We start from the raw sequence: 21,322 nt of genomic DNA on the forward strand, positions 1-21,322 counted from the left end.
GACCTTCAGAAAATCACCTCAACAATTTCTTAGTTAATAACCAAAACTCCCCCCCCCCGAAAAAAAAACAGGAAATGAAACACAGATGTGGACCCACCTTTCTATTGCCAATGAACTGACCGGAGAGCTGCAGAGAAACAAAGATACAGTTGTTGGTCTATTCCTAGTCTCCCAGTCAGCCCACTCTGGGCACACCTGATGTTTGTGTTCGATTTTTGGCAAGATTTCAAGGTAAAAATTTAAAACTAATATAAAATAAGGATATTAGTATACAGCCAAGAAAATAACATAGAAATTTTTTTTCATATGGACTGGTGTGTGTTCTGCTGCCATCTAGTATAAATAAAGAAGGTTCAGAGTAACCTATAAATCCTTTTTCATTCAATTTTCCTGTGCATACAAAAGGAAACTTTTAAGTGTGCCCAGACCAGGCATACCATGCCGCAAAGGGTTTCAATGATTGGAATTACTCTAGCAGCTTTTCTTGGCAGACATTTATTTCTCTCACAAACTTTTCTTGTCTAACCTTCATATTTTCATATCCAGCTTTCAACTCCTCATATGCAGCTTGCAACTCTTCTTTGTCCAGCTTCCATCTCTTCCAGTTCAGCTTTTGCAGCTGCTAAGAAATCCGCAAACTTCATTTCCTCCGCCATGGCTTTTTCCTGTAGGCAGGCCACTGGCATTCACTCTCAAACCCTACTCCTGACACCAGTTGTTGCATTCTACAGGTTCATGGATTTGGAGTTATTGATGAAACTTGATGAAGTATCAAAACACAATTTATTTGCCAGTATTACTCAGGACAATTCCAAAAACTTGTTTACATTTGTAAAAAAACTACAACAAGCACGCTGAAAAAAATCAGCAACATACCATTCAAGCTATAACAGTGAAGTCAGCTAGAGGGCAAAACACTAAATACAACACCCGATTCAGTCAATCACTCTTGGAGCTCAACACATTCAAGATAACACTCGATGATGTTCTGACAATAAACTCTTGCAATACACTAGACATTAGATTGCTACTCAGTGTACAGGCAGTGTTTATATAGCTTTTTTGGCATGCGTTCATTAACATTCGGGGCCAAACCGGTAAGAATTCTTTCCCAAAATGTTCTCCACCTGCCAATAGGATATCGCCCATTTTATCGCCAAATGACCGATTTTGTGTCAAACATGGCAACCCTAAACCTGCTTTGTGGAGAAGCTTTCTTACTATGACTGGGCATTTCATAACACGCATATAGCCTGCTGAGGGGAAGCTATCTTACTGCGGCAGGGCATTTTGTATATCGAAAAAATATTTAATTATTATTTAATTAAAACTTTTTGTTTCTTCTCTGATTCAGTTTAATGCATCATAAACTATCCCATTTCCCTATTCTCTTATCAATACTTATAATATGTAAGTAGCAAAATTAACCCATACTTACAGTGTTTAAATCTTCTATTCGAGTCATAACCCCAATAGACATTTCTCTTCTGTCTGCTGGTGTTTCAGGACATGGATAGAGAGTAGCACGAAATCTGTAACAAAGTGCAGCAAGGTTACTAAATGTTTAATTGCTTCATCCATGCTTTACATTTTTCAATTACTTAAACACATTATTTAAAATTTCCAGAATTTTCAGTTTTTATTATAAATGAACGAGTTTTAGAATTAATAAAGCTTAATTAAGCAATATTTACATGGTGATTTATATCCTTATTCTTAAAAGTAATCAATTCAGTATTTGTTGGTTTTACTGGCAACCAAGAGTTGCAAGAAAGTTGCTCATTTAGATACCATATGCCCTTCCCCTTCAAAAAGAATCTTTTAATAATGGAATTTAAAAAATATTTTATTTCTAAAAATATGAATCATCTGAAACTTGAAAAACACAAATTCTTACCAAAAAAAAAAAAAAAAAAGTTCTCATTGAGTTTGCTATATTGCTTGGCAGTAAATGATGCTAAAATTGGTGAATTAATCACTGATCTCAATAAAACCCACAAGCACCATTAATCTTGCAATTCTAAATATTACAAAACATTATGTTTTATTTTGATTGTGCTGACATCACATGCAGCTGGATTTATACTCCAAGTTCCATTAGATACATAAAATAGTCATGTTTCTCTTTCACACTACAAGCTTAAGAATGAAAGTTACAAAATTATTATAAAGTACTGTTGGTAATACTTTTGCTTCTTTACAATTATTTAGAAATTCTATGAAGAGAATTTCAAAAAATGCTCTGCATCTGGCAATTTTTATTTGATTTTTCATTAATAATTTACTCACTTTGGATATATCAAATTACGATCTACAGAACTAAGATTTAGTCTTCCATTATTCTGCAGTGCTAAAAGATGCACACTTCAAGCTTTTATGATTATGCAACTCACAGAGAAAATCATAAAAAAAAAAAATTTATTACCCTCAAGTTCGAAAATATGAAACAATACTTAAAAAGGTACTGTTGCAACTAGCTCAACACAGCCTGCTGAGCTACTTGACGTTCTATAAATAACATATGTAACGCCAATGACTTTCATAGAATCACTAGCTCTCCTTATATTTATCTTAACTATCTTAACAAGCATTTAACAGCTGGCAGTAGTACACCACTATGCCCTTAAGCGTAATTGTTTTATAGAAGTTAAATTTGATAAAAAAAAATGTCCACATTGATAAATGAGATTCTTTCTTTTCTTTTGCAGTTCCTGCTCTTAGGGATGGAAGCATTATTTAAATTCTAGAACCATTTTCTTTACTTAAATCTAAATGTAATAAAATTAGTTACTAATACCAAGTACATACCCTTCACATATTTTTTTCACTCTAGTTTTCAGTTGATCACCTTGAAAGAAAATAATGAACACTGACTTATATACTTGATCACCCTGAAAAAAAAATTCATTATTGAGAAAATGATAAAAGCTGTACTCAAACATTTCAATAATCATCTAAAGAAATAATAAATAGGCAAAATAGGTCTTTTTGCTTTAAATTCTGGAAAACAAGAGCTCTGGAAAATAATTATTAAAACATCGCCCAAATAATTTTAAGAAACAAAAATTAATTTTTTGTGTTTCTTGATATTATCTAAAGTAATGATAAATTATGCATTTGAAAGGCAGTATCAAATTGATTTAACAAGTTTTTTTTCACAGGTTTTTTTTAAATACAGAAGTTTATAGGTCATCTTTTCTTCTTAAAATTCATCAATCTTTTAAGTGAGCGAGCTAATAATTAAATTAAGATTATATATATTTATGAATAATTTCATCAAAAAATTAAATTCTATACAAGGTGATTGTGGTGTTTTACGATGCAAAAACTGCTTGGTCATGATGTGCCAAGCACATGGTTAGAGTACATGGTAGAGGCATATGCCATGGCAATAAAAAGAACTAGTTAGAATTGAAGATTCTAAAAACTGCCATCAAGTTGATGAGAATAATGCAGAGAAAAAACTCTAATATCTTAATATAATAACTGAAAATAATTTATAGTAGTTTAAAATTTGTACAATGTTAATAATAAATACTTTATGTTAAAAATACAAATGTATAATTTGAAGTTTTACTGTTCATAATATTTTTTTTTAAGTGGAACAGATTAAATGAGGATTGATCCCAGTTAAGTGAAACAGAGATAGGTTGAACAAACTAAAATGTTTCAGCCTAAGAGATTTAAGATTTGGACAATAAATTAAAATATAAATCTCGGATAGTATAGCCTTACAGTTTGCACAGATTTGACCACTCTCCACTTTGGGTAATCTGGAAGCGACCAAACTGCAAGTCTGCCAGAACTTTTTTTTTTTTTTTTTTTTTTTTTTTTTGTTGCTTGTGAATCAATACTTGATTTCAGGCTTCACATGCTGTATATTGTTATTTATTTGTGATTGACAATAATGCTACCATTTTTGAAAAATTTGCTGCTTCACATATTTTATGATGTTGGTATAAGAGGTATCAGGTACATAGATGGCATCAGCAGATTTTGCAGGAATGTCAAAAAGCTCATTTCTCTTATACTAATGTAGCCAGGAATCGAACAATATTGAATATAGCACACCTAAGTCTTGAGATTTACATGGAGAATAATGATCTATGGCAGTAGAGGATTTTCTGAGTGATTTTTTTTTTTTTTTTTTTTTTTTTTTTTTTTTTGAGTGCACTCAGCAAATCAAAATAAAGGACAAATTTTCTTTTCCACTGTATTGAAATAAATAGCAGCAGTTGATGGATACTGCCACACACTTTATTTCATCAAAGGAATATAACCATTGTAAATATTTCTATGCTGGTAAACAATTTGTATGTATATAATTTTACTGGTATCACTTTTGTTGGAAGGTGGAAAAATACTCAGGAGTTCTATTTTTGCATTTTGTGAAATTGGTCACAATTGCTTGGTGAATCATCTCTATTATGTTGACATTCTTACCAGCCCAAACTGTCCATTTTGCGACTTAAATGCATAAATGGACAGGACCTGCATTAGGAGGTTTCTGGTGCTGCGTGGAGTCTCTGAGGTGCGGAGATATTGGAGTGCTAGATGCCAAATGATGAGATATTGAATTTACATTATATGTTCATACTTGCTTGATTGTAGAGGGACATGAGCAGGATGACATAGGTGAGATATGGACTTAAAAAAATAGTTAACAGATAATTGGTCATGCCTTAATTTTAATGATCCTTCAACATATTCTGCACACAAGCGCTGCACTGAGGAAATCCTGAAAGTATCTGAGCAGATCATAAAGCTTGGTGGTGCATGGGGTCAAGCCGCCTTTGCAACACAGAAGGCTATCTTGTGGCACAGATGATAGAACCACAGTTCAGTTTAGACCTACTGTATATTTCTGCACATAAGACGAGGTATAAATTTTAGTCATGTTTTATAGTTTTAACATATATCTGTGTTTTGCATCTGGCAGCACTGCCTATAGGAGAACGTGCCAAATCAGGAAATGACACATAAATCTAACAAGTTTATTTTCTTACATTTGGCATCACTGCCTATGTAACATATGATGAGCTTCTCCATAACGGAAGTGAGGATACATACTTCAGGAGTTATTTACAAGTTACTATCTATATACAAGAAATTTGAGATATGAGGAAAGTGTAAGTGAAAAATTTGTCTCTAAATACGAGCACCGACTTGAGTAACGAGCAATGAGCCAGGTTGTTGGTATGTGTGGCGCCATTTCCCGATCCGGCTCGACTCGGGGAATACCCTTGTCAGATCACTAAGTGTTCTTTGATCTATGTGTTTGTACACTCGTGAGTCAATTGTTTATTACATTTAATGTGAAAATAATTATTTCATGATGCCTCCGATAGTGCCACAAAGAAATATAAGGAAGCTATGGCCGTTGAAATTAAGAAAGAAATCATACATAAACAAAAGTGGTTAAGAGTGACGGAATTGGCAGACTTACTGCCTTTCGACATCGATCATCTGCACCAAGAAGCAGTTAAAAGGAGATTCAGTGTCAGAAGCTTTCATTAAGGTAAACTACAGTTATATTATTATTTACCAGTGTTATTTACAGGGGTGTTTGTGGGACCCCAAAAAATCCCCTGAAACTTTTACGGACTTACTACCGACATTTTGGAGTTTCGAGAAGGGGGGGAGAGAAATGAAAAATTACAATTATGAAGTAATGAATGACCTAATTATAAAAGTTCAATGAATTACTTTTTTTGCAAAATTAATAACCATAAATTTTCAAACATATAAACTACTACATTTTATGTAAATATTTTAAATTACCTGAATTAATTCTTTAAAAAAGAATTATTTCTGCTGCTTTTTTTTTATTTTCTGATGTTTGTGGGCTTGTCTTTCTTTTGTGGTGAACTTCATAATTGCAGGAAGGTTGACTTTTATTTTCCTCATTTACAGTTGAAGAAATTTCCTCGAGAACTGCACATGCAGAGGTAGAAGCAGTTTGCTTTTCTGCTAATGTAGAAGGTTTTTCAGACACTTTTATAGGTGACTCATCTGAAATACATGTTTTTAAGTCCTCTTGATATGTTTTCCAACTTCTGTTCATATTCAGTAAGAGATCTTTGTGAATTGGATCAGTCATTGGATTTTTTGAGCCATATTTTTCACATGAGGTTTCTTTAGAAGCCATTAAATCATATTTAATAGTCTGCACTGCATCTAGGGAATCAATCTTAAGAGAGGTTCTATAGTCAGTGACAAGTGCATCCATAAAGTTGAATGCACTTTCCACTAATGGGCCATGGAAGCAGCTAAGGCAGGCTTTGACCAATTTAGCCAATGTAGGATACAGTAAGACCCCGCTTAACGCGGGGAATACGTTCCATCAAATTAGAGCGTAATGCGAAACAGCGCTAAACGAGGCTTCTTAACATGTAAATATTGGGGTTAGGGGAAGATGGATAGAAAATTGGTTAGGTATTAAATTTAATAATTTTTTTTAATAAAAATAAAACCAAACATTTATTTCTTACAAAAATAAAAACAATATAAACAAATATACTTATAAAAACAAATAAAATTCTAAGTCAGTCAGATCATTCAGTCTATTCTGTGTTTCCAATTTTCTGCCTTTTTGTCAAGAAGGTATTATGATAGATTGGCTTAATAGTATATTGTGTTCAATTTCGTCGTCAATCTATGTAGACAGTCGTTTTTCCATTTCCTTTACTGTATTATTTCTAGAACGGGTAATTCTAGTTGCAGAGCTTGACGTAGTTGCAGTTGCCGATGACAGTATTTTTTCTTTATTCTTAAGAATTGTCCTTATTGTTGAAGTTGCCAAATTCAATGCAGCACTAATGCGCTAATTTGAGATTGACGTTCACCAGAATCTAATTTTCTGATCACTTGCATTTTAGTTTCCAGTGAAATGCTTTTTTTGGTTGCTTTCTTTTCTTGTTTTTTATTATCACCCATGATAAAAACTAAAGATCATAATATTTGTCAGTGTATTAATCGTTATAGTATTATATAAATTTATACTTACAATAATATCAACATATGTTTCAAATGATAAAAATGCGTCCGTACAGCACCGCACCAAACAAGAAACACAACTACACTGTTTCGGATATGTTATTTGGAAACCTAGCGCTGCGCAAAATTTCGGGGAATCTCCGTAGAGCTGCGAGCAATTGTGAGGAATCCCCGGGTTGAAATAAAAGAGCGCTAAACGAAACAGCGTTAAGCGGGGTCTTACTGTACTTATAATCATTTGCGAAATCATCTTTTAAATTAAAAACTTTAGACCAATATTTATCAATTGTACGCTTGACTTGATTTCCACTTTCATCAGATGTGTGGAGCATTTCCTTGGTGATATCAATATCACTCTGGTATAACCTTATTTCAGCTTCTACTTTTGACTTTTCATTATCACTAAAAATATGGGACATAAAAGATGATAATTTTTCAAAAGCTAATATTGTACTGGTTTTACCTCTTAGCTCTTGATCTAATGCTGTAAAACTAATTAGATATGAATTTTTAAGGGGTAATTTCTGTTTCATATCCTGTGCTGTATTAGTATAAGCTTTCATCAGAGAAATTTGGAATTCTTTTGCTATTGGATGATTTTTTGATAATTTCTTCAGGAGAGTGGAAGCTTCTGCACCAGTAAATATTACTTTGCTAAGTAGATGGAATTCTGGATTTGTGACATCAACCTTTAATAAATCATTATAAGATGTGCACTCTATATTTTCTGGCTTCATAAAAAAAGAGAAAAATTTTGCCATCAATTTATAAATACTGGAATGTATTAAATGAAGCATTGGTTTTTTTGTTTCAAATAATTTAATATATGTGTTGAACTCTGGTAATACTGCTGAATATAATGCCATATGCAATAAAGTTTCGTTTTGCATAACAAATAACCCATTTAGTAGTTGTTGGGAATGCAAGCAAGAATACATCCCTTCAACAATTTTTTTCTGAGCTGCAGAAATATTTCTTTTATTGTATACAATTTCAACATAAGAAAAATAATCCCCTTTATCAGTTTTATCCAAGTAGTGAAAATAAAATGCGATAAGAGCATCTCACAGATCTTTGATTCTTTCTAAAACACATAAAATGTACACCCACCTATGGTCTGATCTCTTCAAGGGCTTAAGTTTTTTAATGGCAAGGGAATCACAGATTTTGAAAAATATTTCTCTTTTACTGCAGCTTTTCATATCAAAATAGATGTCATCAAACAAATCTTAAGTATCTATCAAAACATGAAGCAAATTTTTTTGCACAATTATTAGCTGTGTGATATGTGTCACCATCAATATCTAATAAGTGGGGTGCTTTGTTTGATCGTAGTCTGGTTTCAACACCCTTTTTTTTTCCACGCATGGTGTTACATGAGTCCATTAATACACTAATTAAGTTTGGCCATGGAATATTATTATCTTCAATAGTATTAACAACTGCTTTAAAAACAGCTTCTGAATTGCAAGATTCCATCTTTAGAGATGCAAAATGATGAACTACAACTTCATTTTGATTGTTGTCATAAAACTGCACCAATATTGCCAGTATACTAGCATTGCTAGTACTTTCAACCAAATTTAGAGAAAATGTAGTCTCCTTTAAAGTTTTAATGATATTTTCCTTAATAGTTTTTGCGAGCCCATATTTCATCTTAAAACATGCAGTAGTCCTGGACATTTCCAACGAGTTTAGTGCCGTGTGATTGCGGCTCAACTGTTTACAGAGTTCAATTAAATTGGGAGCTACATTGAAAGAAAGAGAATTCTCGGCGATAAACGAAGTTATTAATACCTCTTGGCGTGCTTTTCTTGTCACTATATCCAATGGCCGAGCATCGGTATCCAGCAAGTCATCAGTATTTTTGAATTAGCATAATTACTTAAAGTCATTGAATGTCTAATGCACTTTGAATATTTTATGTGCGTCACAGTTTTAGAATGATTTGTGAAAGCCTTGAATCCTTCCCCACCATACTTCAGCAGTGAGTTACAAAAAACACAATATGCTTGTCCAGCAACATTTATTTTCTTGCACCATGTGCCAATGGTATCCCCATTACCATCTCTCCGTTCAATCCATTTCCACCTAAATGCATTCCGGACACCTTCTTCTAATTGTATAATATCACTATTTATATCGAGAAATTTCATAGTGAAATTCTCTTGCGTACATAAATAAAAAAATATTTCAATAAATGAAACGAAAAATTTACACGTGCATCAATAAATGAAATGAAAATTTTACACAGCGGAGGAAAAAAAGTTGAGAAGTGATCAATGACAAATAGCTAATACGGCGAAAAATCCCCCTTCTCTACTTATTGGCGCCACACCAGGAGAGATAAGACCTTTGAACCTAGAGTCGCGTGATCGCACATCTGGTCGAACGAAGTCTCTCCCTCTTTTTTCTGCCGCGCCTACTTACCGAAAAGAATCCAGAAGAGAATGTCCGAGAACGGGGGAATGAGTCATAACTCGCCATGAGGAAAGAACAAAAAAGAAGTTTTTCCCCCCTTTTCACGCATTATCACTGCCTTTGGAGAAAGAAAGGAAAAGTTTTCACCACACACACTGACCTTGCGTTTTCTGCATTCAAAGCAAACAAAATTACCCAGATCAAGATATATAATTCATTATTATTCCTACTTCCTTTTGAATGACGATCCCCGGTGTTACATCTAAACTCCGAACTATCAGCGCCTCCACATCTAAACTCTGAACTATCAGCACCATTACATCTAAACTCGAGAATAATCCTACGGAAGAACGTAGTTAGAACTCTGAATCCGAACTCGATTGACTGTTAGCTGGAGAGCGCGTAATTTCATGTAATCTAATAATTGTATATAACTGTATCTAAATATAATATCTTTATTTATACAGAAGTGTCAGTTTTTATGCAAAAGCTTGGAATTATTTAGATATTTCATCGAATAAGAATTAGAATGGAACAAGCTCGGCTCCCGGGTGAAAGAAAAGGTAAGAGATTTCTTTTTACCTTTTAGAATTCTATTGAGAGATACAACAAATTTTGGCATCCCTGCCGGGACGCCCGAGCTAAGAATAAGAATTTAAATTAGACAATAAAGATTAAGAATACAATTATTGATTACATTTTGAATTTTTGAACTGTTAAGAACATGTCTGAAGAGATTTTAAATAAATTAAAAAAGAAGCGCGCAGCTCTCCGAACATCAGTAACGAAATCGCTTAAAGATTTGGAATCGCAGCTTTCGGAAATTGATCCGAAAATCCATGATTTGGAAGAAAATTTAGAAATATTAAAGAATAATTTCGAATCGCTTAAAAGTGTCGATACAGAATTAGAACCTCTTTTTAAAATCGAAGAATTTGATGCTGAATTCCAAAAATCTGAAGAATATCGTCAAAAGGTCGTTAAATGCAGTTTCCGTACCTCCAAAAGAATCGACGAATTAAAACGCAAATCTACTGAAACGGTAGTAAATAACCAGTTCAGTACTGATAGTCAAAGAGAACCAAAACATAACGAGTCTGTTCGAATTAAATTACCTAAGTTAACTTTAATGAAATTCTACGGAGATATAAACAACTGGCTAACCTTTTGGAACAGTTTCGAGTCTGCCATTCATAAAAATGATTCATTAGATAAAATAGACAAATTTAATTATTTGAAAGCTCATTTAGGTGGTTCTGCTTTAAATACAGTCGAAGGATTACCGATTACTGCTGCTAATTACGATTCCGCAATTGATCTTCTAAAAGAAAGATTTGCGAAAACAGATGTGCTCATTTACACTCACATAAATAACATTTTGAACACTAAACCGTTGAAAATCTCGAATGATGTTCGCGCCTTTAGAAAATTTTATGATAATATTTCCATCGAATTAAGATGTTTAGAAAATTTGGGTCAGTCTCTCGAGAATTTATCAAGTGTGTTATGTCCAATAATTCTGAAATCACTTCCCCAAGATATTTTGCTTGAGATTAACAGAATGAGTAATGGAAGTGCATATTGTAATATTAAAAGCCTGTGCTTGATTATAGCTCAATGTTTAGATTCACGCGAAAGGGCGGAAGTCATAAATAAGAATTCAGAGCATTCGACAGCGAATAGTGGGCGCCGTCAGTCTGCGTATGCAGTCCAGAAAATAAACACTCGTCATTTCAGCGATGGAAAGAGCAATAAATTAGAAACGAAAGCTTCTTCTGCTTCTGATTTAGTGTCCACGGGTATTAAAGAAAAATTGATTAAGGCATGTGTTTTTTGCGGAGATTTTTCCCATTCAAGCCATAAATGTCCTATTGCCCAGAAACTAACCAATGACGAAAAGGTTGAAATACTACGCAAAAATGGCACTTGTTTTAGGTGTTTACAAAATAAGGGTCACATCAGCAAATTTTGTGATTCTAACATTTTTTGCACCCATTGTCACTCTAAGCATTCTACGATTATGTGCAACAGAATTAATTCCGAGAGTAAAAAGGGAACGATCAAAACTGTCCAGGAAGTTGAGAATAAAGTACTTTCGAATCAAAGCAACCGTTCTGAAGTTTATTTACAAACTTTGGTCGTAGGGGTAGCTGGGAAAACCTTAAAGGGTTATTTAAGATTGCTAATAGACACCGGAAGTCAGAACACGTACATAAGTCAATATGCTGCTAAAACGTTGAAATTAGAAAAGATAGGAACTGAAAGAATTAAACATGGGTTATTTGGGGGTGTAGAAGTTTCGGAAGATCATGATCGTTATCAAATAGATTTAACTAGTTTGGATGGAAAGTACAGGTGTAAAATCGAAGCACTAGACCAGAGGAAAATTTGTTCGTCACTACCTAAGATCAAAGACGAAAAATTAATTAAAGTGATGGAAAAAAGGGGAATCCTTATCAACGACAATCATGTGAATGGAAATCTCTGTCTGTTTCAAGAAAATCCGGAAGAGATTCATATGCTGTTAGGAGCGGACACCGCAGCACAATTGTTCACTGAAAGAATTGAACATTTTGCGGGGGATTACGTAGCCTTTGAGACCAAGTTAGGCTGGACTTTAATGGGCAAGATTAAAGAGAATGCAAATATGTCGAGTTCCCTGTCCGTTCTTTCTTTATCCTTACATGTTTCCGATACAAATTTGTCCAATCTTTGGCGTTTAGACACCTTGGGGATTTCAAGTGAGGAAAACAAAACGAAAAGTGTCTTGGAAGAAGAAACTCGAAAACATTTCTTAAAAAGTGTAAAACGAGATAGCTCAGGGAGATATGAAGTAACATTACCCTTTATTTTAGATAAATCCGTCTTATCCAGTAACCGTACTACGGCAGAAATACACCTCGTCAAAACCGAAAGTAAACTAATTAACACACGCAGAAGAAAAGATTACGAAGAAATATTTGATGAGTGGGAAGCGAAGGACATTATTGAGGTAGTAACTGAGGAAAAGGAGGAAGGAGTGCACTACTTGTCACACAGACCTGTAATAAAAGAGTCTAGTGAAACTACAAAGATACGGCCTGTTTTCAATGCATCTGCACGTTCTAAGAATTCACCCTCTCTCAATGATTGTTTGAGTAAAGGACCAAATTTAATAGAAATTATTCCACGTATATTGAATCGTTTTCGAAAATATCGCATAGGAGTGTCATCTGACATCGAAAAGGCCTTTTGTCAAATCAAAATAGCAGAAAAGGATAGAGATTTTTTAAGGTTTCTATGGTTCGATAATCAACATAAGTTTAAAATTTACAGACATAACCGAGTTGTTTTTGGACTCACATCAAGTCCGTTTCTGCTAGCCGCTACACTTAGTCACCTTTTGACTACAGTCCCAGAAAATTTGTAGAAACTTCTAATATTTTGAAAGATTCATTTTACCTCGATAATTCGTTAATTAGCTTAAATCACGTAGATGAAGCTGAAAATTTCGTTCAAGAAGCAAGATTGATTTTGGCTTCAGGGCATTTCAATCTGAGATGTTGGCGATCAAATTTTCGCATTGACATGATCGATGAGATAGAGAGCAAGACGAAAGTTGTCCCAGTATTAGGATTAGTATGGGATTTAGAAAAAGATAGTTTGAGTTGCAAGATCGAAGAAACATTTAACTTGAGGGAACCTATTACCAAAAGAAAAGTTTTGTCAATTACCCAGAAAATTTTTGATCCCATTGGCTTTACTGCACCGATAACTGTAATTCCTAAGCTAATTTTGCAAGAAACATGGAACGAAAAGATTAAGTGGGATGAAGATCTTCCTCTTCCCCTAAGTGAGCAGTTTGGGACTTGGTTGAACCAATTGCCTCTGCTATCTCAGATTGAAATTCCTCGTTGGTTAAATATTGATTACGAAAACGAAGATACCGTAGTGCTCCACGTTTTTTCGGATGCTAGTAAAAGAGCCTATGCCACATGTGCATTTTTAAGAGCTGAAACCATCGAAGGTGTAAAGGTTCAGTTAGTAAGTGCGAGAAGTCGAATAGCCCCTATTAAGGAACTTACGATTCCACGGCTTGAACTTCTTTCCTGTCTGATAGGTGCCAGGCTTGCCAAAACAATTCTATCAGATTTGAAACTTAAGAATTGTAGAACAGTGTTCTGGAGTGATTCTTCTACAGCTTTGGGGTGGATAAGAAGGGATCAAGCATGGGGTACGTTTGTTCACAATCGAGTACAAGAAATATGATCGCTTACCAGAATATCTGACTGGAGGCATGTACCTGGAAGTTTAAACCCAGCGGATCTCCCATCGAGAGGATGTACTATTGAGCAATTACAGAAATCGGCATGGTGGGAGGGCCCATCGTGGCTTTACTTACCAGAAGACGAGTGGCCCCATGTAGAAGAAAAGCCTGATGAAGAACTTAAAACAAGAAAAAAAGGAAAACGATTCTGACTCTTCTAGATCATGGAGACAATTTGGACCGGTACTACAAATACTTCTCTTCATATAGAAAAACCGTGAGAATGATCGCTTGGATTTTCAGGTTTTATCACAATTTAAAGAACAAAGATAAAAACCTTACTCCTGATGTCTCAGTTGATGAATTGGAGAATGCTGAAAAGGCACTTTGTAGATTGGTACAGAAAGAATCATTTACAGGCATAAACGATCCCGCTATTCGTGCGCTGAGACCAATCGTAGACCAAAATGGAATTTTAAGAGCCAAAACGAACGTCCTACAGCGTCAAGATAATGAAAATTTCTGATATCCTATTATTTTACCTTCAAAACACCTTCTTGTTGAGAGACTAATTTATGAGAAACATCTAGAACTCCAGCATGCTGGTGTCAGCACTTTGATGACAAATCTTAGAGAAAACTTTTGGATATTAAAATCTAGAAAAAGTATTCGAAATATTATCAGAAAATGTGTAAGATGTAAAAGATTTGTTTCACAAAGAGTGGAAGTCGAGCCAGGATTTCCACCCGAAGATCGAGTCAGAGAAGGGGCGACTTTTGAAGTCGTCGGTGTAGATCTAGCGGGTCCTCTCTATCTCCGTGAGGGGTCTAAAGCGTGGATAGTCTTGTATACATGTGCCATTTATAGAGCCATTCACCTCGAACTAGTTACTTCTCTATCTACAGAAACTTTCATCCAATCTTTACGTAGATTCATTGCCAGAAGAGGTAGACCTTATGTGATATATTCCGACAACGGAACTAATTTTGTAGGGACTAACAGTGTTCTTAAGAAAGTGAATAGGAACGCCATATGTTCAGCTGCTTCTATCCAAAGGATACGATGGAAGTTCAACCCTCCGACCGCCGCCTGGTGGGGAGGTTGGTGGGAGAGGCTTGTGCGAATGGTGAAAGAAAATTTAAGAAGAGTGTTAGGTCGAACGTCTTTAAATTATGAAGAATTATACACTATATTATGTGACTGTGAACAATTGATTAATTCGCGACCTATCACATATGTATCAGAGGATAATCAAGATCCATCACCACTGACCCCTATGATGTATGATGTTTCTGCAAGAATTGCCGTCATCTGGAGTTCCTGATATGGACTACGTAGATTCCAAAGAACTAAACCGTCGAGCCAAATACCGACAGAGAATAAGACATGATCTACAAAACAGATTTCGTAATGAATATCTTGGTCAGTTGAGACAACAGGCAATAAAGAAGGGAAAATTTCAACAGTTGCAAGTAGGCGATGTCGTTCTATTGGAAGACAGCCAGAGACGACGCATACATTGGCCTTTAGCCAAGATAGTCGAGCTTTTCCCCAGTAAAGACGGAATAGTTAGACTAGCGAGGGTCAAGACAAGAAATGGAATTCTGCTTCGTCCAGTGCCCCGGCTTTTCCCGTTGGAGATCTCTACTTCCGAATCCGTTGGCCCTCCGTTCCCCGACAGAGCACCTCGAGATAGAAACGACCATGCAACTGGTCAGGCTGATCAGGCTGCTAGTATTCCAGAACCTGCCTCAAGTCCTCGAGTGATGACCAGAGCTGGACGAGTTGTTCGGCTTCCTCATCGACTGGACCTGTGTGTATTGAGTTCCTCCGCATCGTCGGATCTCAATGGTGGGAGGAGATGTTACATCTAAACTCCGAACTATCAGCGCCTCCACATCTAAACTCTGAACTATCAGCACCATTACATCTAAACTCGAGAATAATCCTACGGAAGAACGTAGTTAGAACTCTGAATCCGAACTCGATTGACTGTTAGCTGGAGAGCGCGTAATTTCATGTAATCTAATAATTGTATATAACTGTATCTAAATATAATATCTTTATTTATACAGAAGTGTCAGTTTTTATGCAAAAGCTTGGAATTATTTAGATATTTCATCGAATAAGAATTAGAATGGAACAAGCTCGGCTCCCGGGTGAAAGAAAAGGTAAGAGATTTCTTTTTACCTTTCAGAATTCTATTGAGAGATACAACACCCGGAATATCCGGGTATCGAAGTTCAAAATCCCCGGAATTCCGGGGTTTCCCCGGTGTACAAACACCCCTGTATTTATTACAGAAATTTATTCTTATGTCGATATTTTGGGGGTGCTAAACGGATTAACTAAATTTTCATTATTTTCAAAGGAAAGTTTGTTTCTAGATACGAGAAATTCGCTATACGAGGTCAATGCTGGAACGAATTAAACTCATATTTCGAGGTTCTATTGTACATACCTTGAAAAGACTAAAATGCATACTATTGCTGTCATTCAGAGTATACATGAGAAAAAGCTTCATAATGTCAATAGGTATATACAGAAAAGACTAGACAAATGCAATGAACCAGACAGATATCATTTGCAATATGCTATGGGCAAGGTATGTGTCGTACATATTTATTGTTTCTACAAAGGTTTCAAATTTAAACTAAATTATTAAATTAACACCCTATACTTATATTTCATCTGAAGAGGATACTTACAGTCACTGGATCTTCTAATGGAGTATCTATATCGGCTTGACGAAGAAAAACATTGCCATGACAGACCCTCCAAAGCATTCGCTCGAAAGCAGGTAAGCGTTCTCGTAAAATTACCCCAGCAACAAATCTAAAAATTTCATGTATTTAGTTTCCCCAGTTATATTTAGTAATAATATTTAGTAACACATAAATATTTTAAATATAATCACACTGTATATTTATTTCAATTCTAAGGCACAAAATTACAAAATAGCAAATAAATTTTATAATCAATAAAACCAAAGTATTAATAATTGACAAGGGAAGTGCATAACCTTCGCTTCATTAATTTCACCCAAACTCTGTAATAATGGGGAAATTCAAAGGTGAATATAGATATAAGCATGAATATCAAGACTAAAGCTTTAAGTGCCACTCATATTACAGTCAAAAGTCGTTAATCTGGACTCGTCGGGACTTCGGCGATTCCAGATTATCGCTTTTTCCGGATTATAGATCATCAGTTTAAATCTGGTAAGATGGCATGCAAAAATTATAAAATTAAAAATATGAAACCATAATTTATGAAATAAAGAACAATTATGATCTAAACAATATCAAAATTTACAAAAAAAAAAAAAAAAAAAAAAAGGCTTAATATTTATTTGTTTACTTTATTAAACATTTCTTTCAATGTAAGTTGTTTCATTTTCAATAACCGAATTATAATGACGAGGAATTCGATTTAAATCATATCAAAGACAGAGTACATCGAGATGACATACTACATTTAGTAAGGAATTATAAGCCAAATAAAATAAAAACATCTGCCCTGAAGATAAGGATAGTGCTGGCAGATCAACTTCCAGTTCATTGCGCCCCAGGACGTCCCCCCCCGGCAGAGCAGCGTGAAATTGATAAACAGATTTCGGAATGGTTAGATAAACAAAGGATATGACTTTATCCATTTTTTGCAGCAATTCCACTTTTTGTTTAATGGACTTTGAAACATACTTTCGCTTTGTAGATCCTTTACATATTACTAAATATATATCAGAAACTCTATTTGACATAATTGAAAGTTCAAGCTTACTTTTATAAAATTGCTCTAACAGTCTGCAAAAAATGATAAGCTGGATCTAATTCGAAGAATAAGGAACAACGCAATCTGCAACATTAACTAAATTAGATAATTTTAGCTTAGCTTATACTATCCGTTATACATTAAATACGCAAGCGTAAACGTATTATGCTATTATGCACATGCATATTCGCAGCCGTAAAGGTCAATGCGACGCATGCACAGAAAGTTTGCAGCTTTGAGGTCCGGATTATGGGCGTCTGAATTAACGAATTTTGACTGTATTTAATAACCTTTCTTCCATAAATTCACCAATATCTTTCTTTTAATGTCCTAGTGCTGCTCATTCAATATTGGTTTGAATGTAGCAGCCACGCAAACTTCTTTTATCAGTATCAATTCTTTTTAACTTTTTACTTTGAAAAAAGAAAACTTATTTATGAAAAATATTTCTAGGAAACAGTATAAAACAATGCAATGCAAAAAATATATAAAAAACATTTTAATTTAAATTATCATACTTTATTTTAAATTTATTTATAATTAATAAGATTAGATTTGTAATAAAATATTCAAACTCTAAAACATTTTAGCATCAGGAACATCTAATAAATAATGACTCAGCACAAGTTACATTTAAATTGGACTATCTCTTAAAATTTTAGACTTCATTAATATTCAAAACAAATCTCTATCAGACACCATTATGACCTTAGATGTAGTCCAATTTTGCTCAAATATATATGTTTAACAAAATATATTTGAATACTAGAGAAAATTTTTTTTTTTTTTTTTTTTTTTTTTTTTTTTTTTTTTTGTAAATGAGAGAAAGTTGCTGCCAGAGCCGTGGGGAACCAAGAGATGGAATAAAATTTTCACATGAACTACCAAAGTACATGTGAAAAAATAATCAAGTATGAGAACAGAATGGAAACTAAAAAAAGGGGGGAAACGGCAATAACAATGTATAAAAAACATTTCGTCCATGCCATATCTTACTGAGCATAACTGCTAGATATGTAACTAAGATTATAAATATGAATTATTATCTAAAAATAAATTAAGGATAAATTGTAAATAAAGCTCTACCATATTTAATTCAAAAAGCAGCAAGAATGATAAAAAGTAAATATTTATGAAATATTAACTTTTAACTTTGGTCCCTTAAAAATAATTTTAAAATTTTCTTTTAAAATTAAACAAAATAATGTAAAAAATTCTTTTTCATAAAATAAGCTTTTATTAAAACAGAAAAATAGTTAATAAACTAAAAGAACAATAATTTACGATATAATTTCATGGGACCAAGAGATTAATACTTTTGATAAACTTCATCTATAATTTTATATCACAAGGAATAAAAACATGGGGCACCCTTGATAAATTTATAAAGATAATGATTTATACTTTTGCCAATGCAATTAGATAATAGATTTCATTATTTGGTCTTTCCCTATACCAAGTGTAACACTCTCCGACGTCCTTTTTCTTTGATGACATGTGGACATCAAACACATTGGCATGTACTCTTGGTTTCACGATCATTTATCCACTTTGCTTAAATACTAACAGCATCAAATTGTGAGCAATCTACCAGTCATGCAGGAAATACTTGTTTTGAGTCTTTGGGACATTACTCTTCACAACATCCACACAAATTCATTGAAAAATGTGGGGATGGTCAATGTGGGGTAATGTTTTGGCTTATTAGTGTAAATCACAAACGTAAGAGCGGTTTTTCAGACTCAAAAATGGCTATAAGTCAAGTGAAGGAAAAACGCTACAAGTTGGGCATCTGTTGACAAGCAGAAATAAGGAAAACACAGTAAAAACATGGCATACTATAAGGTATTTCTCATGCCTTTGTAGTGCAGTGGTCAGTACACTTGACGTGTATTCGAGAGGTCCACAGTTCGAGTCCCAGCGAGGGCATTCCTCATTTTTCATCTCTCCTGCTTCGAAATAACTTAATTGTCTCTACAATGAAAATAATTTAAACACCATTTACCAGATTTCTGGAGACACTCTTTCCATCTGAAAATTCTTGGGAAGTGTTAAGTATCAAATCATGTACAAAGAAGTATCAAATCATGTAAAAGTTGCAAAATGTTCTTAACAAAGCTTTAGCGAAATCTTCAATAATTCTTTTAAAAGCTTTAAAAAAACCCATGTTACTAAATTATTTGAATTGATAAATGAAATAAAAGAATAAATTTTGGTGTTGAAAGAAATGAAGCTTTTTATCATATATGGAAAGTATATAGATGGCTCAGTGGTCAAAATTGCTCAACTGATGATTTTGAGAAATGTGTAATAATTGCTACTGGATTTTTATACGAGGGTATATTTTATTTAGGGGAAGATTCTGGTCTTATTAAAAAATAAAAATTACTTTTTGAGAGAAAAGGTAACTCTTTAAAGTTCAGCACATGATGAAGAATAAAAGAAATTAAGAAAGAAAAGGGAAAAAAAAAAAAGGAAAAAAATGGTGTTCATTGAAAAATATGATATTATCTGTACCACTCAATCTTTGCTATTAATAAATAACTTAATATCACCTTACATACTTTTTTTTTAAAATATAACCAGACACTTTTCTAAGATAGATTTTTAACGCAGTTCTATCAATGCCCATAATGTAAAATGCACAGCTAAATTATTTTAAAAATTAAATTTTGTTTTTACTTGAAAATTTCACTAGGTTATTCATGTAGTTACTTTAAAAGGATGAATAATACTTTAATTAAAATTAAAATAAAGCTTAATAATTTGGATATAAGCAAATTTGATATTAACTTTTTTTAGAAATATGACAAGTGATAATTGACAGCATATTTTTTCAATTATTCTGCACTTTGCATGTAAATCCTCATTAACTTTAACATAACATCATTAACATAACATCATTTTAGAAATTCTCAAAATGATGAAATCCATTTGAATCAACTGAAAAGAGTTTAGAATTAAGCAACAACAAAATAAAAGGGGAGAAGAGAAATTGAAATATTATTAAAAAAATTTATTTATTACTGATACTTTTCCCAACTTAAAAAAAAATAATAATAGTAATAATAATTTTGCTACTTAAGCTAGGAGGGAAAAGTCTAAGTGAATAATCACAAGCATCACACAATGGCATTCTAATGTAAAAATGCCCATACATTTATGATCTTAATAATACACAGCATTTGTTCATATTACAACACAGCATTTATTCATATCACAATACACAGAATGTAATCAAAATGCAACTTACCCTAATTTCAATGCTTGTCCACCAGATCGTAGACCTTCTTCTCCAAGTAGTGTAACACTTTCTTCTTGCATACTGGGATCGTGCATCTGCACATGATGAAATTCTGCCTATTAAGCAAATTCTACATAATTACATGCAATCGGGGCCATAAACCAAGAGGAAAATAACATGCAGTACTGTAACAAAGTTTAAAAAAGCAAAACAAACAGGAAATTATAAGTACAGCCAAATAAAATTAAAACAAGTGTTAAGCTTAAAAATGTGTACTCAGGATAAAAAACAAAATATGTATGAAATTTTGAAAAAATACGAAAGGCCCCTTCTAAATCTAACAACAATACATGCAAAATAATCTGTTATATTAATATAAAAACACCACAAATCAAAATGGTACTGCAATCATGCAGAAAAGATATGAATATCTAGGTAAATTAAAAATTGGAATGGTCAGATTATGTTTTAGAGATGATATAAGCATCAATTTCTTCTAAACCTAACCAATCATTTGTCAGAGTTGCAAAAACTGCGCATTAATTTTCAACTATTCCCATTTACAAATTTAGAAGTCAAACAACAAAAATCAGCATTATATTTTCAAATTTTCGCAGAACTAGTTTCAATGGTTTTACTGAACC

The 21,322-nt window shown here is 33.5% G+C and overlaps 1 protein-coding gene across 2 annotated transcripts in view; it reads right to left on the reverse strand.

Moving 5' to 3' along the window:
- Positions 1-21,322, reverse strand: part of LOC118194213 (V-type proton ATPase 116 kDa subunit a 1-like) — an 80,224-nt gene that overhangs the window by 37,562 nt on the left and 21,340 nt on the right. Inside the window, exons 5-8 of one of the 2 annotated variants that reach the window (XM_035365432.2) lie at positions 20,688-20,773; positions 16,372-16,498; positions 2,809-2,891; positions 1,439-1,532 (exon numbers count right to left, since the gene is read on the reverse strand). In XM_035365432.2, coding sequence (XP_035221323.1) covers positions 1,439-1,532; positions 2,809-2,891; positions 16,372-16,498; positions 20,688-20,773 — 390 coding nt within the window. Of the gene's footprint in view, positions 1-1,438; positions 1,533-2,808; positions 2,892-16,371; positions 16,499-20,687; positions 20,795-21,322 lie in introns of both variants that reach the window. The other variant, XM_035365431.2, reaches the window with a different exon arrangement.

The sequence above is a fragment of the Stegodyphus dumicola genome, chromosome 1 (assembly GCF_044657685.1).
Source record: "Stegodyphus dumicola isolate Sdum_Otavi_A_Nest chromosome 1, ASM4465768v1".
Lineage (NCBI taxonomy): Eukaryota > Metazoa > Arthropoda > Arachnida > Araneae > Eresidae > Stegodyphus > Stegodyphus dumicola.